Source organism: Aptenodytes patagonicus, chromosome 1 (assembly GCF_965638725.1).
Source record: "Aptenodytes patagonicus chromosome 1, bAptPat1.pri.cur, whole genome shotgun sequence".
Classification (NCBI taxonomy): Eukaryota; Metazoa; Chordata; class Aves; order Sphenisciformes; family Spheniscidae; genus Aptenodytes; species Aptenodytes patagonicus.
This window is the reverse complement of record NC_134949.1, coordinates 169,032,079-169,046,760: the sequence shown is the minus strand read 5'-3', so window position 1 is coordinate 169,046,760 and position 14,682 is coordinate 169,032,079. Positions and strand designations below refer to the sequence as shown.

General features: G+C 38.1%; 1 protein-coding gene across 1 annotated transcript; it reads right to left on the bottom strand.

The window, feature by feature from the left end:
- Positions 1-493: 493 nt before the first annotated feature.
- On the bottom strand, positions 494-14,565 carry TGDS (TDP-glucose 4,6-dehydratase). Its single transcript, XM_076362183.1, has 12 exons — positions 14,489-14,565; positions 13,313-13,379; positions 12,796-12,864; positions 10,080-10,170; positions 8,899-9,041; positions 7,162-7,260; positions 6,242-6,301; positions 4,501-4,544; positions 4,051-4,216; positions 3,432-3,490; positions 1,425-1,522; positions 494-1,020 (listed from the first exon to the last, which is right to left on the bottom strand). The coding sequence occupies exons 1-12, from the start codon at positions 14,563-14,565 to the stop codon at positions 920-922; spliced, it is 1,074 nt and encodes a 357-aa protein (XP_076218298.1). The 3' UTR covers positions 494-919.
- Positions 14,566-14,682: the final 117 nt, after the last annotated feature.

The following is a 14,682-nucleotide window of genomic DNA, read 5'->3' as shown; positions in this document are numbered from 1 at the left end:
AAAAAAAAAATTGCGAAACACTGCATTGAATAAAGTGTGCCTACCCACAATTCACAGAAAAAGAAGTGTTTAAAATTTGTCTCCATAGATAACCTTCATATCACAAGAAATAACATCACTGGAATGTTAACTGTGTTACAGTATTTCAAGTTTGTAACAATTAGTTAAGAAAAGGAAATTTTACATGTAAAAGACAGGAATATAGTAAAAAGATGACATCTAAAACAGAGCAAAGTTTAAGAAAATGCTTCTGGAAATCTCAGCGAGAACACCTGCTACTTCTTGACACCTTCCCCCTCCATCCCCTTTAAAAAAGGGGCATTTAACGTTATAGAATAGATAACAGTTTAATCAGTCATCTACAGAAGGTAATACTGCACCAACAGAGAAAAGGACTGAACCGTACGGGTGCCGTATCTAGCTTTTATCAACTGATTTATACTCTCCAGAAAATACAGCATTTTCCCCCTTGATTAAAAATAAAACACAACTCTTTACAGTGTAATATATTATTTTTGTCACTTTAAAAACAGACTAATACAGATGAACGATTCTGGAACTAAAACAAGTTTCATTGAAAGTCCCAAAAGCTGTAATCGCAATTAATTGTTCTAAATTAATAAGGCAGATTTGACATCCGTTACACAATTTATAATTTATAGCACAATAAATATTCTTCACCTGTACAGTTCTTTAAAATCAATACCTAGTGAGAATACAGTATTGCACCAAAAGCTGAAATTAACAGGTTCAGCTCAAAGTGCTGAAACCCTTCCAAAGCTGCGCCGTACCGTAGTTCTGTATTCATCATGGTTCATGTATCTTGAATACATTAAGACTTCAGTGCGGCCACTTGACTGCAGGCTTCAAAGAAAAGACGGTATGAGGTAGAATAAATTCCTTCAGGTTCTCCACCACCCTACGGACCACTGGGCTGTGCAAACGGCTCTGTCACAGGAAAGGGCTCCAAAGCTTTCTCTGAGTTTTTCCAGTTGTGAAAGTTTTCTTTGTACCATTCAACTAGTATGAAGAGAATGCTGATGAGTCAAGTTGACACAGATAACAGGGGAATTCAAATATTCCACAGATACCATAAGACTAACAACATGCTAACAGTTCATTATGCAACATTCTAACTTATAATATTAAAAAAAAAATCTAGTTTAGATTTTATAAATTCTTTATGTAAGACCTATTCTAGCATTAAAGAGTAATTAATTCTAGTACCTGATGCTACTTTATTATGATTAACCTTTTTTTTTTTTAATCAGGTAAATTGACTACTTAAAAAGCAGTCAATTTTATGTAAAATTAAAGCGTTAAATTCATTCTCTTTAGCTTCTCATTAACCTACATACCCATTTCCCCCCTTCCCCTCCTCCCATCACTTCTAAATCAATTAGTGTAAAAGGCAACAGTCCTACTTGTTTTCTTTATTCCTTCTTTCCAAGGCACTTTAGGTCTCCATCCTAAGTTGTGCATTTTCTCTGAATTCATTGGGTACCTCAGGTCATTGGTAGGTCTGATGAAGTATAAAATGCACACAGGAAACAATTTGATTAGACTTTTTCATTAATTAGAGATGCAGTACCTCACATTGTCTTCAAACCAACATTAGGTATGCCTCAATTTTGAAAACGCCCATCAACATGGACAGATTACATTGCCTTCAAAAGTACACGGCAGCTGAGTGCAGCTACAACAATACAGTTCAGTTTGTACCGTCAACTACTTGGAATTGACTAGAATAAACATGAATTAATATCTTATTGGCACAAAAGCGAATGCAAAACTCAAATCGCTGCCAATGCAATTGTGCAAATCAGTGCATTCGCAACTCTTTGACAGTTTTCCAAGCCAGTGTTTTCCAATACCAGCATTCACATTTTTCAGCCTGAAAGCCCACAAATTTTCCACATGCTTCAGATCTGAAATACACAGACTTCCAAAGCATTGTCATTACAGTGATTCATTAGCTACACAAACTTAGTAATACTGAATAAGTAGAATCCCAGGCTGCAAGTTTCAACATGGAAGGAGATTCCCTAAGCACGGCACAAATTTTCAATTCCACAATCTGGCAGTTAGGTAGTCTAGTCTAGCATTCCTGCATTACTGGCACTAGCATACTGAATAGTTAAGCTACATGTGCGGACAGAAACCAGCTACTTATCACTGTTACAATACATGCTAATCTCAAGCAGAAGCAGAAAAAAATTTTCCAGGGCAAGTAAACCCTATGACCTTTAAGTCACTCATTACAGAATTAGATAATCATTAGTTAGGTATCTTAAGAATCTTTTATAAGGCTTCAACATTCTTTGAAATATGTATTCCTAAGTGGTTAGATTTCCCAAGTCCATTTATGTTTAAACATTAGTGGACAGGGCCCAATACACATGAAGAAACATCTCAATCTGAATTACACTGACACCTACTGAACACTCACATCATGTGAGCGAAAGGCAATTTGTTCAAAGTCCTGCGATACACTCGGATAGGATTCTGAAGAACACTTGCTTTTAAAAACAAAAATTAGGACATTTAAAGACACTTCAGTTGCCATGATAACAATCCAAATGTGAACAGAAAGTGAGAATTCTAAAGGCCATAATAATACTTAACTGCTATCAGCAGATACGTCATTTCTAATCACTCTGGAGAAAGAGAGTGGTATTTAAAGTAAGCAGAGACTCATTGTTGCTGCAGAAAAGAAATGGAGATAAAAGAACAGAGCCAAACCAAGCCTGAAATTAAGGATGGAAACACACAGCAAAAGCATATTTATAAAAGCTATCCATCTTTGCTGCCGCCCTAACTTTGGCACTTCAGAGAGTTTTACATCTACTTTTGAGATAGCCATTTCAGCTTAAGATAGGAATCTAAAATTAACTACACTCCGCTGGTGCGTATTTCTGCCTGTGGAGAGTGGGCCTTACCTATAAAGCACGTCTAAGTCTGAACTAGTCACATTAACGTCAGAATACTAAAGCTAAATGAGGGATGATGGGATTCATCTCACTCAAGTGATGTTGAATACAAAGTACTGAATAAACTGTCTAAACTACCCTTAAGAAAAGGTTTAGACACTGTGTAAAACCTGTGCTTTTCCCAGAGCAGACGTCAGTAGTGAGAAGTCTGAAGAAAATTTGGAGACAGACAGATTAGCATTACATATTCCCCTTCAAGACGTATACTCTGACCTAACGATCCAAATAATAAATGGAAATCCTGTTTTTCTATAGCATTCTGTACAGATCATAGATGTCAAATCCACTAGGAAAAAAAAATTAAGAAAGCAAAACAGGTCTTGCTCCCTCAAAAGTTTTCCCTCCTGCAGAGCAGAAACACTTTCACAAAAAAACATTTGGCAAGAGACCCAAAAACCTTCAGGACAAAGTTATCCTGCATGTGCTTCACTATTTTCTTACCTGTCTTTGACATAATCCATCCAGTGCTCCATTTCAGATTCCGAACTGGTCTTCTTTATCTGTCAAGAAGAGAAACAAAAAAAATCACCCCACACATCTTGCACTGTCTTAACATACATTTAAAGATAGATTTTTTTGACAAGATTTAAGTCTGTTAAAAGAAAAAAAACCACCCCACACAAACAGAAATGGTCTTTTTTCTAAACTGAGTTTTCAAACTACTGAAGTTATCGAAACTATCTAGAACAATTCCAGTACTTATCCTTCATCTGAGCACTGCCTAACCATTCATAATCAAATTGTTAGATTTTAATAGTGCCACATTCTCAGATCAAAAGCGAAGCAGCCAGCATGAAAAAACCCCTACCAAATGGCATTTAATCATTATGCCAGTTATGTCCCAGTCGGGATGACTGATGCAGCAGTGCAACGCACGATAGCCTGTACTGCAAACTTACATAGTACAGCTGCCACAGAAAGGGTAGCACGTCATTCTGCTACAACTATCTTCTAAGACCCACCACAAGCCTAAGCTCTCTCAGAGCTACAAAAGGTTTATAGTAGAATTGTTCCTATGTGCAATGACTGGTAAAGAACAGCACCGTAACTGTTTACTCACTAAATGGATTAACTCCTTAGCAAGCTGGGCAATGGACATCTCAAAGTTAGTTCCGATGTTATAAATTTCACCTGGCTTCCCCTCCTTCAGGACAGTAAGGAATGCTTCTACCACATCAGTTGCATAAAGAAAATTCCTTCTTTGAAGTCCAGAACCGTGAATACAGCTTAAAACCAGGAAAAGGCAAGAAATTTTTGTTAATCCTTAAACAGAAGCATTCATTTCATTAGACTGTGTTTTAAGCAGTTTTGCTGTTAGCCGTTACCTGAAGGTAACTTAAGTAGCTGACATGCAAAAAATCCTTTAGTTTTTTAAGGAAATCCTATTATTAAAATAAGCCATTCATAACTTAGTTATGAAATTATCATTTTACAAACCATACCATGTATTTATAACTGTAATTACAGTTTTATAACACAAATGCCATAAACAAAAATACAAGTTACATACCATTTTCTGTTCTGCTGCAACAAAGATATAAACTTTGGAATAACCTAAGGAATTGAACAAAAAAATTACTCTGCTATTTTAGAAGCTGTTATTCTGCAAAGAACACGGGGCTTCACCAGTAAGTATCATTCAGTATTTTAATAAGACCCTTTAAATACTTTTAAGTTTTCTTAAGTCTAATCAAAGAATGCATCAAGCCTGGAAACTGCAAGGATTTTGGGCTTGTTCGTCTGTTTTTTCAAGAGTAGATGCCTCTGTTGTGTTGTAAAGCTTACCTTTCTGGTCAACCATTACAAATCAGTAGTTACAAATGTAACATTTTTACAAAAGAAAATGGTTCCATTACTTTTCGCACACAGAAGTGCACTAGAGTCTAACTAGGGATGTCTATTGCAAACAGTTTAAAACATGGTTTAGACATCCAGCAAGTTGCAGTAAACCTATAGTCAAAAAGTAAGAGTCATTAAAACAGTTACATTCAGAAGAGAACCAATAGAGAATTTCAAGATAAGTAAACATGGATCAAATGATAGCCACTAGCTTGGCCATAAAGATTTACAATATTACAATCAGCTACAAGCTCAGATCCATTCATAATGTCCCAGAAAGTTCAGAACAGTTGGCTCCGCTATTAAAGTTTTTAAACTGAAGCCATGAGAAAGCTACTCCAATTCTTTTAATTTTGTTAACTTACTACTCTAAACATAGGAGCAGACATACTAGGTAAAACTAAAGATCCATCTAGCCTAGTATTGTGTTCTTAGCAGTAATTAACAGTGGATACTTGAGGAAGAATATATATAAGCTGAAAGCAAGTAAATAGTGATACATCCCCTGAATGTACTCCCAACATCATGCAACCTGTAGCCAGACATTTCCCAAGCCACAGATCAGTGAAAAACATATTTTAAAAATCATTGCTTATCCACCTGCAACAATGTAGGGAAAAATAAAATTTATTTGAAAAAAAAAAAAAACCCAACACATAAAAAGCAATTCAAATTAAAAAAATATCTCACTAGAGCTGCAAAATATAGACACATTTCACACAAGCTCCCAACTCCAAAAAGTACGTATGATTATCACTATCATTCCATCAGTGTATTTCCATTCGCTAGCATAGCAGATCCGGGCACTGCCTACAAAGGCAACTCCCTCTCACTAATAACCATTTTAAATAGTTACCCCGCAAGGTATGTATGGACATATGCAAAGAACAAGTTGCTTTGTGCTACTTCTCACCATGTATCTGATTGCTATAGCTTCATCTTATCTATTTTCTGTACAGGTTGGAACATCTCTTTCTATACCAGACATACTGCTCTCTCGCAATTTACTTTTTGAAATGTTTACCTTTGTTATTAAACATTCCTCATTACAGCACATGACATGTGAGTTAATGTAATTTGTAGGGGAACCCTGCCAGACACAACTGAGTTAAATATCCTTTGAAAACTAAAAAAGTTACAAAACAAAGTAATTGTAGTGAAATTCATGTAAATTACTAGAAATCTCTAATTGATGCTTTACTGACAACCAAAAAACACGTGTTCATTGTGTTGATGGTAAGACACATTAGTGTGAGATCAAAATAGATAATCACAGATAAGTGTGGACAAATATACTTGCAAGACAGTGCTTTTTTCAAACGTCAGTCCATTCTCACGAGAAAAAAGTAACATCACTACAACCCGAAATTATGGTATACTGAAGCTCAGAGTAAAGCATCAGTTTAACTTACTTTTTCTGGATACTGGTGTGGTCCATAAACATTACTGCTCCGTGTGATAACAACTGGGAACTTAAGAGCATTAAACATGCATGTGATTATATAAGAAAATATATACCAGTAAAAACCTGTAGGCTTCTTGCTGATCAATAAACTCACACCCCCACTGCGTGCTTATTCAAAAATCTGCAAGCCCTTACAAACATTAATGAATTAAGCTATCCATACTTCCGTCAAATAGACAAGGGCCTCCAGCCTTCTCAGTCTTAGAAGCACCGTAAGTGACAAATGTTTGTAATCTCTCAGTCTTGCTATGGAACGACCATAGGACATTACATAGATATTATCTGGTTGACTGAAGACCGGCTTACTACTTTTTATTCCAATAAAGTGTTTCACAGTCATTAACATCTTATTCAAGTCAGCTTCATGTCAAAAACAACATTGCAGAAGGATGTGTCAAGAACAAAAGACTGAAGTATTCAAAATTTTAAATATTTTTGCTGAAACAGATTTGAGTAATAGGGGGTTTTTTTCCTTTCTTTTTTTTTTTTGCTTTCACTATAAGCCTAGTCTTAATACAATTTGAACTTTGCGTGTTTACTTCTGTATAAACGGATTTCCTTCAAGCTTAACACTGTTTTTTAAATTGCTAATGTTCTCTTTGACCATTTTATCACAGAACATTTTTAGACATTACAGTTCAGATTTTCAAAAAAATTTAAACACATTTGACCTCTCCCCACTGTCTTGCAGTGTATCTCCACCAATAAGTGGTGGACATCCTCCGACACATCCAAACTGCAAGACTAGCAATCAGGAAAGAGGTAGCACTGTGTGGACTAGTACTGATTTTTCTTTTATACTCTTGTATACATAATACAGACACTTAAGTACGGGCTTCAGAGTTTTTGAAGCTTGCATCAACTTACTTGGTACCTTTCCCAGTAAGACTGAACAAAACACTCTGCAGCTGCTTTAGAGGAGGCATAGGGATTCGTTGGACGTTTTGGTGAGGATTCATCAAATTCCTAAAATGAAAAGAAAAATTTGCATTACTCAATTTCTTTTGCCCAGGTAAGTCTTAAAGTTACAAAAGCTGCAGTTGCAACCGAAATAAAAATCCCTAAATATCCAAGCACATCAGTCTGAGAGAGTCACCCTTCCACTTACAGCAGAAGACCAATAACAAAAGACAGTCAATTTATCAAACACAGGAGGCGGCTAGAATACCAGCAGTAATATTTTTATACTTCTAGCAGAGTACCTCACAGTAGCAGGTCCTTAGATTTTTATCTTGTAAAATAATCACTGTTGCCACAGGGAGGTTCAATCCTTTACAGGCTCATATTGCCTCAGAGTGCTGTTGCACCACAGCTAGCAAATTGACCTTTCAGTCCTAAATAAAAGGGGTCCATTCTCCCTTTTCCATATACTTTATAAGAAAAGTAGAATTTGAACCCAAAGCCTTCCAAAGCAAGGCTTGAACAATTCTGACCTGTTCCAGAATAGGTAGCTTCATGGCTATCCTGCCACTTCCATCTACTTATTGCTTAAAAAAAAACAAAAAACCCCAATAATGAACCAAAGAAAGGAGGGATTCTACGCTGCCTGAGTTGCAATTCATAACAATCACCTTAACACGCGATTAAAAGACTCACTGTTCTTGTCTGACCTTTGCCTCTGAAATTAATTGACCCCAATTTACTTTTTGACCTTCCTCCCCCCCCAAAAAACTCTTGAAGAATTTCTACTATGATTCACAAAGAGAACAAAAAAAGAGATTAAACAGAAGTGCTCTTTTCAAGGCCCAGAGGCAGAAAAAGATCACTTGAAGTTGTCTCAGTCAAACCACTGGTCTACATGCAGGAAAACGACATCCTTAGGTATCATAAAAGTCTACAGATTGCAGTTGTGTTGAAGGAACTGATAAAGACATTGCAACAGTAAGAAACTGCACGTGACTTTTCTAAAATACATTAGTATTTTCACGGATTATGGCACAAGACTCCTTGGTCGTTATTTACACCCTTAGAAAGACGAGCATGCATGATTTGTCTTTTTACTGAGCTAAATTACATTTCCTGAATAAGGTCAGGCATAAATTGGCAAGAAACAAAAGATTTCCAGAGAGCAACAAGAAACATCTGCATATTTCTTCCAGTAATACAGGAAGTGTTCGAATTGTCAGTACCTACAGTTCTGTTAGTATTTTAGCTAGAGTATAAAACAGTTCCCTGCCTGTCAAGTTCATACTCAAGGCAGAGCAGGAAAAAATAAATAAATAAACAAACAAACACCACACAAAAAAACCAAACCACACAACACAACATGCACATTAGTGAAGTCTCATGAATGCTCCAAGGCAAAATCTGTATAATACATTCCTTTGATACTATCTCTGAGTAGTATTCACATGTCATTAATGACCCCAATCTCACTGCTTTAGGTAATACACATTCAATATACAACATGCTATAAAAAAAATACAGGACAATTTTGATACTTAACTTTCTAGAAACAACCAGTGTTTGTTTACAAGTTCCAGTATTGTCAGAAATAGCTTGAAAGTCATACATTTACAGAGGCCAAGGAAAGTTAGACTCGTTTTGTTTTCACTATTAAAAGCAAGTAAAGCTAGAAAAACCCTCATGCACTTTCAAATTCACCTCATCAGTGCTACCTCCATATACTTCATCTGTGCTAACGTAGACAAACTTCTCCACATTGGCTTCATGCGCAGCAGCAACCAGCACATTAGTACCATAAACATTCACATAGGTGAATTCCAGGGCGTGCCAAAATGAAAGATCTACATAAAAAAATTCAAACGATTCTGATTAAATTCAGGCAAGACATGGCTTCCTATTAAACCATAATACTAGAGGCGGCAATATAGACTGGGCTTTATCACTAGTTCTTTGATTGTCAGCTAGCAAGGTCATTATTAAATGAAGACACTTTCTACACATGCTTGAAGAGAAAACCCTTGCTGTCAACAAGAGGCTGAACTGAAGAGCAAAAGCTTGTTGGCTATGGACGGTTCCATTTGAAATAGCATTATCTAACTTCATTTAAGTGGCAGCATAACTACTTCCCCTCTCCACTAGGAAGGGCCAAGCTCAGTAAGAAAAGTATCATTCAAAGACAGTCGTAAGATGCAGTAATAGGTATATATTACCATAATTAACTAGCAGCTGTTTTAATTCCTAGAATTGTCCCACTGACCTAATGACTTTGTGCATATCAAATCTGACAATTTTGAGAAGTATTTTCCTGGAGAATTCTTCAAGAATTTCTTCTCGTGATGAAAGGAGTATGGTAGGGATAGATCTCATTACCACTCTTCAGTAATGCTCTTAATCTGAAATAGGCACTTTTAAGTGTAATTCATTCTCTTTAGAATCCAGGCAGGATTTTTGAGGGAGCTATGCCTAATCCTTCAGCTTCCACACCGTTTTTTCCTGCAAGGTTGGAGCCAATCAAGTAAAAACTTGAAAGACTATGCACAAACTCTTTTTCCATTGTCTTCATGACTCCACCAGTACACTGTGTAGAGTGTCCATCTAGACACATGTGTGTCTAGATGGAATTTAAAGATGTAATGCAAAACAAAAGGGCATTACCAATTATGCACAATGAAAACAGACAACAGTCAGATGAAGCACTTATTAAATTAAGGCTGTGAACCCCTTTAAGTTAAAAAGGCCACCAGACATTGAATCATGTAGTTTATAGAGACAAACTGCGTCCTTGTTTTATATGAAGGGAAAAGACAAAACAGCATCAGTATATATTTTAGACAAATATACTCATGGAAAATAATAGCAGAACATGTAACAATGCTCACCTACATGTGTTTGGGCTGCAAAATGAAGGACTATATCTATTTTCTCAGTTTCAAAGAGCTGTTTTATGAAATCAGGTTCACAAATATCTCCCTAGACAGGAAAAAAAAAATCATTAACAAATTATTTTTGATAGAAAACAGTGAGTTTTCATTTGTACCAACCATCACATAACAAACCATTACAAAGGAAGCACAGGATACAAATAGCACTACCAACTGAGTTTTAGGCAATTTATCAATGCCGTGTCTAAAATAAGACCAGATATAAATTTCACACATTTTGAGCAACAACCTCAACAAAACTTATTTCAGGACTTATATTACTATTTAACATTAGAAACAGCATCGCCCCCCAAAATATACACAACAGATGTAGCTTGAATGCAGAGGTTGAAATGACAAGTTCCCACAGCAAGTAAGAGTTACCGGAGTCTGGCTAACGGACAGTGACATCTAGTGACATTATAAAAGGTGAAGTGGATTTCCACTTTTTTCAAAATAGATGGCTGGATGTCTTGCAAGGATTTTGGTTTTTGTTGTTTGTTCTGGTAATTTTTTTTTAACTGATATATTTAGAAAAGAGTCAAGCATCAACACACAAGCCATTCTTTAGTTTGTCATAGAAATAACAGCAGCTTTTAAAGGTAAATGCAAGCTGAGAAAAAGTTTTTGATATTTATCTGTTGGCTCAACTCAAACAAGATAGTACCTGAGAAGAAGGGGCATCTTGGGGAGGAAGACTTTTTATTTTCAGTAACAAGGCAATTCACTAAAAACAGTTCAAATGCACTTATGTTTTAAGGAGTTCTCAAGCAACAATTCTGAACAGCCTCAAAGAAGTACTGTATGTCAGAAATGGAAGATGAATTGATTTTCCTATTTCTCATCCCTGAACAGAACTGAAACACTCCAGTAAATACTTCAGGCTCACACATTATTTTGAACTAAATGGTTACATTTACTGATTTTTTTTTTTAACTGAAATTCAAACTCGCTATGTCTGTGCTAAGCAACAATAAAAATTGTGATAAAACTGTATCTTCCATCCAGCCTCTTATGCAAATTTTCTAAACTTTTACTTCTCTACCTTCCAAAACAGGTTGCTTTTCTACAGCACCACTACAGCATTTATCCTTCCTGCTCTCTCCTAAGGCCAGTAAGAGTGTTACAGTTCTAATCGTAGGGCTCGTCCATCAGAGACTACTTTTTCCAGTGCATTTTTTCCTATCAGTGTAAACTGCTTGGCTGCATACCAGCTGCATATAAGCTCTGATCAACCTTCCTTCTCCCCCCGCCCCCCAAAACAAACCCACCAAACTGAGAAGCTGGAATGAGTTATACTGTTGTAAGTTTTGTGAGAATATATTCCTACTCTAGTTCAGAAGCAATATAGCTACATCATTCCTTGTTACTATCCCCCTGCTTCACACAGGGATCTGCCTGTTTACAGGATGCCTTCTAGAACTCCGCACTATCCCCAGCAATTAAGTGTTAATATATATCCAGGTAACGAGGCTTTTCTACAGCATTCATACATTTCATAAAACACACTGGAAACTGTCAAAAAAGTTAGCAAAAATAACAAAAAATCCAGTTTGGGCATGCTTAAACTGCATACATTTGCTTAGTAGACATTCCCTTTCCCCTCATGCAACTTTTACCTCAACAGCTCAGAAATAATCACTTACTGAAATAAAGAGGTAGGTTCACAAAAATGTAAACAGCCATGGGGGTCACCAAACAGGTGAGGACAAGTTCAATTCCCAACCTTGCCTGAATCTAAGAGATATGTTTAACCTACATCTACTACCTCTGACAAAGTTGCCCCAAATTTGCTATTTCAGAAAATTAAGCTATATGCATTCCTCTGATGTCCTGCAACCTCGGGCAGCCCAGCTAGACAGAGAGACCAGCATCAGTACTGACTTTCATAGAGGGGAAGAACCTCAGCATACAAACCCAGCAGTCAAGAATGTTTATCTGAACAATAAATCTAAATCCAACTCCTGTCTGAAGATAAAACTGTAGAAACAGTAAACTAATTTAATTGGCAAAGTTTTAGAAAGAAAAGGCATACCTTGAATGTTCCCATGAGACCCTGTTCCAAAACAACTATGAACTACACAGCACCAACAGCAGCAAAAGCAAGAATGTAGCCTGATGTCTAGTGCTAACAGAACAAGAAAGAGCGTGCTGCACGCCACAGAACATGACAAGTGGCAGTGTTTGAAGGTGCAAAATCTAAGATAGCATCAGAGAAGCATGGAGGAGCTGAATCCCAGTCCCTCTTGTCCATACCACCTATCAGAAGTGAAACAATCATCCCTAAAAGTACTCATCTCCATAATCAGGCTTTTACCAATTCTGTACCTTTATTATACAATAAAATATTATCAACTGTCAAAAGACTACTTCATGTAAGAGACAGAACATACTGCATATTGTCACAGACTTCTGTAGGTGAAATATGAAGTCTATTAATAAGGTAAACAGATGAAGTAAACGCTGTTACGTCCATGAGATTGTCACATACATTACCATATTACATACACTGACTCATACTTGACAATGAATTAGTAGAAGTAATTTCAACTTTACCACAAATGAAAGCAGTGGCTTCTAGTTTGGGGAGCTCTGGAGACCACATTACCTTGATATGAAGGCATTTAAAAAAAAAGTGAAAAGTCAAGTTTCCTAGAAGAGAAGGCCTTATCACCTGGATAAACTTGTAGTTTTCCTTCTCAGAGACAGTTTCAAGATTCTTCAAGCTTGCACAGTAGTCGAGCTAAAAAGAAATACCCACACAATATCATTAAGTGGGCTTGGTGAAAGTAAATAAGCTAACTCAGATGCAACCTAATTACTAAAAAGTTTGAGGACTAAGTAAAAACTTCTTTCAAAAGAAAAGCTATTTTGCAAGCAGACATGATGAGGCTTTAAAAACACAAGACTCTGAAAGACATCCTAACTGCAAAAATTTTTAAACGGTAAACTTCCCTTTACTTAAGCTTCAAAAGCTCCCTTCATTTTTTTTTGTAAAAAATTATTTGTGGTGGAAATAACTGTAAGCATGAACAGCAGTTGATTTTTTTTTTTTTGCATAGGAATAAATGGATAGTCAAACAAAAATTTAATAAAAAACAATAATCCGTATAAATTTCAACATGCTATAGATTGCATCAAAAATCATTTAAAACTGTTTTCCATATCAAGAAAGAAAACAAGCTACTTACCTTATCTAGATTTATAATCAGATAGCTTGGATAGTTTTTCACGAGAGAGACAACTACATGTGAAGCACTGTAGAATAGAAGAAAAACATATTTTACAATTATATAGTTAGCTTTAAGGTAACAAAGAGATGACAAATTACAAATAAGTTCAGCAATATCAAGAGGCTTTGAGGGAAGAGTGGGCTGTAGTCAAGACAGGAGAAAGAGGAATTCACAGATATATTTTAAGATATGCCAACGTTATTCTATTGATAATGCCCATAACTGTATATTGTTAAGAAACTAAAAATCACATTAAAAGTTCATGCTATAACAAAAGAAAGCAGCCCTGCTCACAGCCACCTAAAAAAAACCAACCCACCCCAAACTGTTATATGCGACATTCAGTTGCCATTCTAAAATACTTTCATACTCTTAGTATTAGAGAGAACTAAACAGCCAACTCTCCTAACTCACAATACTGACTCTCAACACTCAACTCTCCGACACTGCTGCTAGGTGTAAGAAGAAATGACAACCTGACTACCAGGCACCATTTCTCTTTGGTACAGTCTTGTGTACAAGCAGCTCACCCTGAGAGTTCAGGTTTGGCAGGGCTTATTCACATCTCCAGCCCCCCAAGCTGGGGGGTCCGCAGAGAAATCTAGTCCGCTCACAGCTTCAGACTGAGCACGCTGGAGGGCTCAAGCTTAAGATGGACCCGAGCCTTCTCCGCCTCGAGCAGAGCCCACAGCACTGGGGGGCGGAGGTGAGAAACGGCAGCTGGCTCAAAGCACAGCCACCCCCCCACCCCGGTTGAGGCCGAACACCGTCAGCGCGGGGAGGTCCCTTCACCGAGCGCCTTCTCCCTCACCACGGGCGGAGGACAGCCAGGCGGCAGCCCAGCTCGCTCCCCAGCGCTTACCACCTCAAACTCCACGACACGGGAGAGCCACAGGCAGCCTCCAAGGCGAACCCGGTCCTGCAGAAACGGCTGGGCCCACCGCAGCCTGCGCCTGACCGAACGCGGCGCCACTGAACCGGCCCAGGACAGGCCCAAGGGAGGCGGGCAAGCGAGGCGGCATCGCGGGACCCCTCCCTCCCACCCACCCGCGCCCCCAGGAAGGAGGCCGGCGGCCCCCGCCCGGCCCAGCGGAGAGGCGAGGCCGCGCTCGGGACGCCGCGGCCGCCACTCACATGAACCCCGCGCCGCCCGTCACCAGCAGCCGCTTCTCGAAGACCGGCAGCTCCGCGGGAGCCGGCGGCCCCGACATCGTCCGCGCTTTACGGCGGCAGCCCTCACCTCCCCAGCACCGCTGCCTTCCGCCGCGACCTCACGACTGCGCATGCGCAACACGGGACCGAGGCCGTAACCGTCCCGGGGGTTTCGC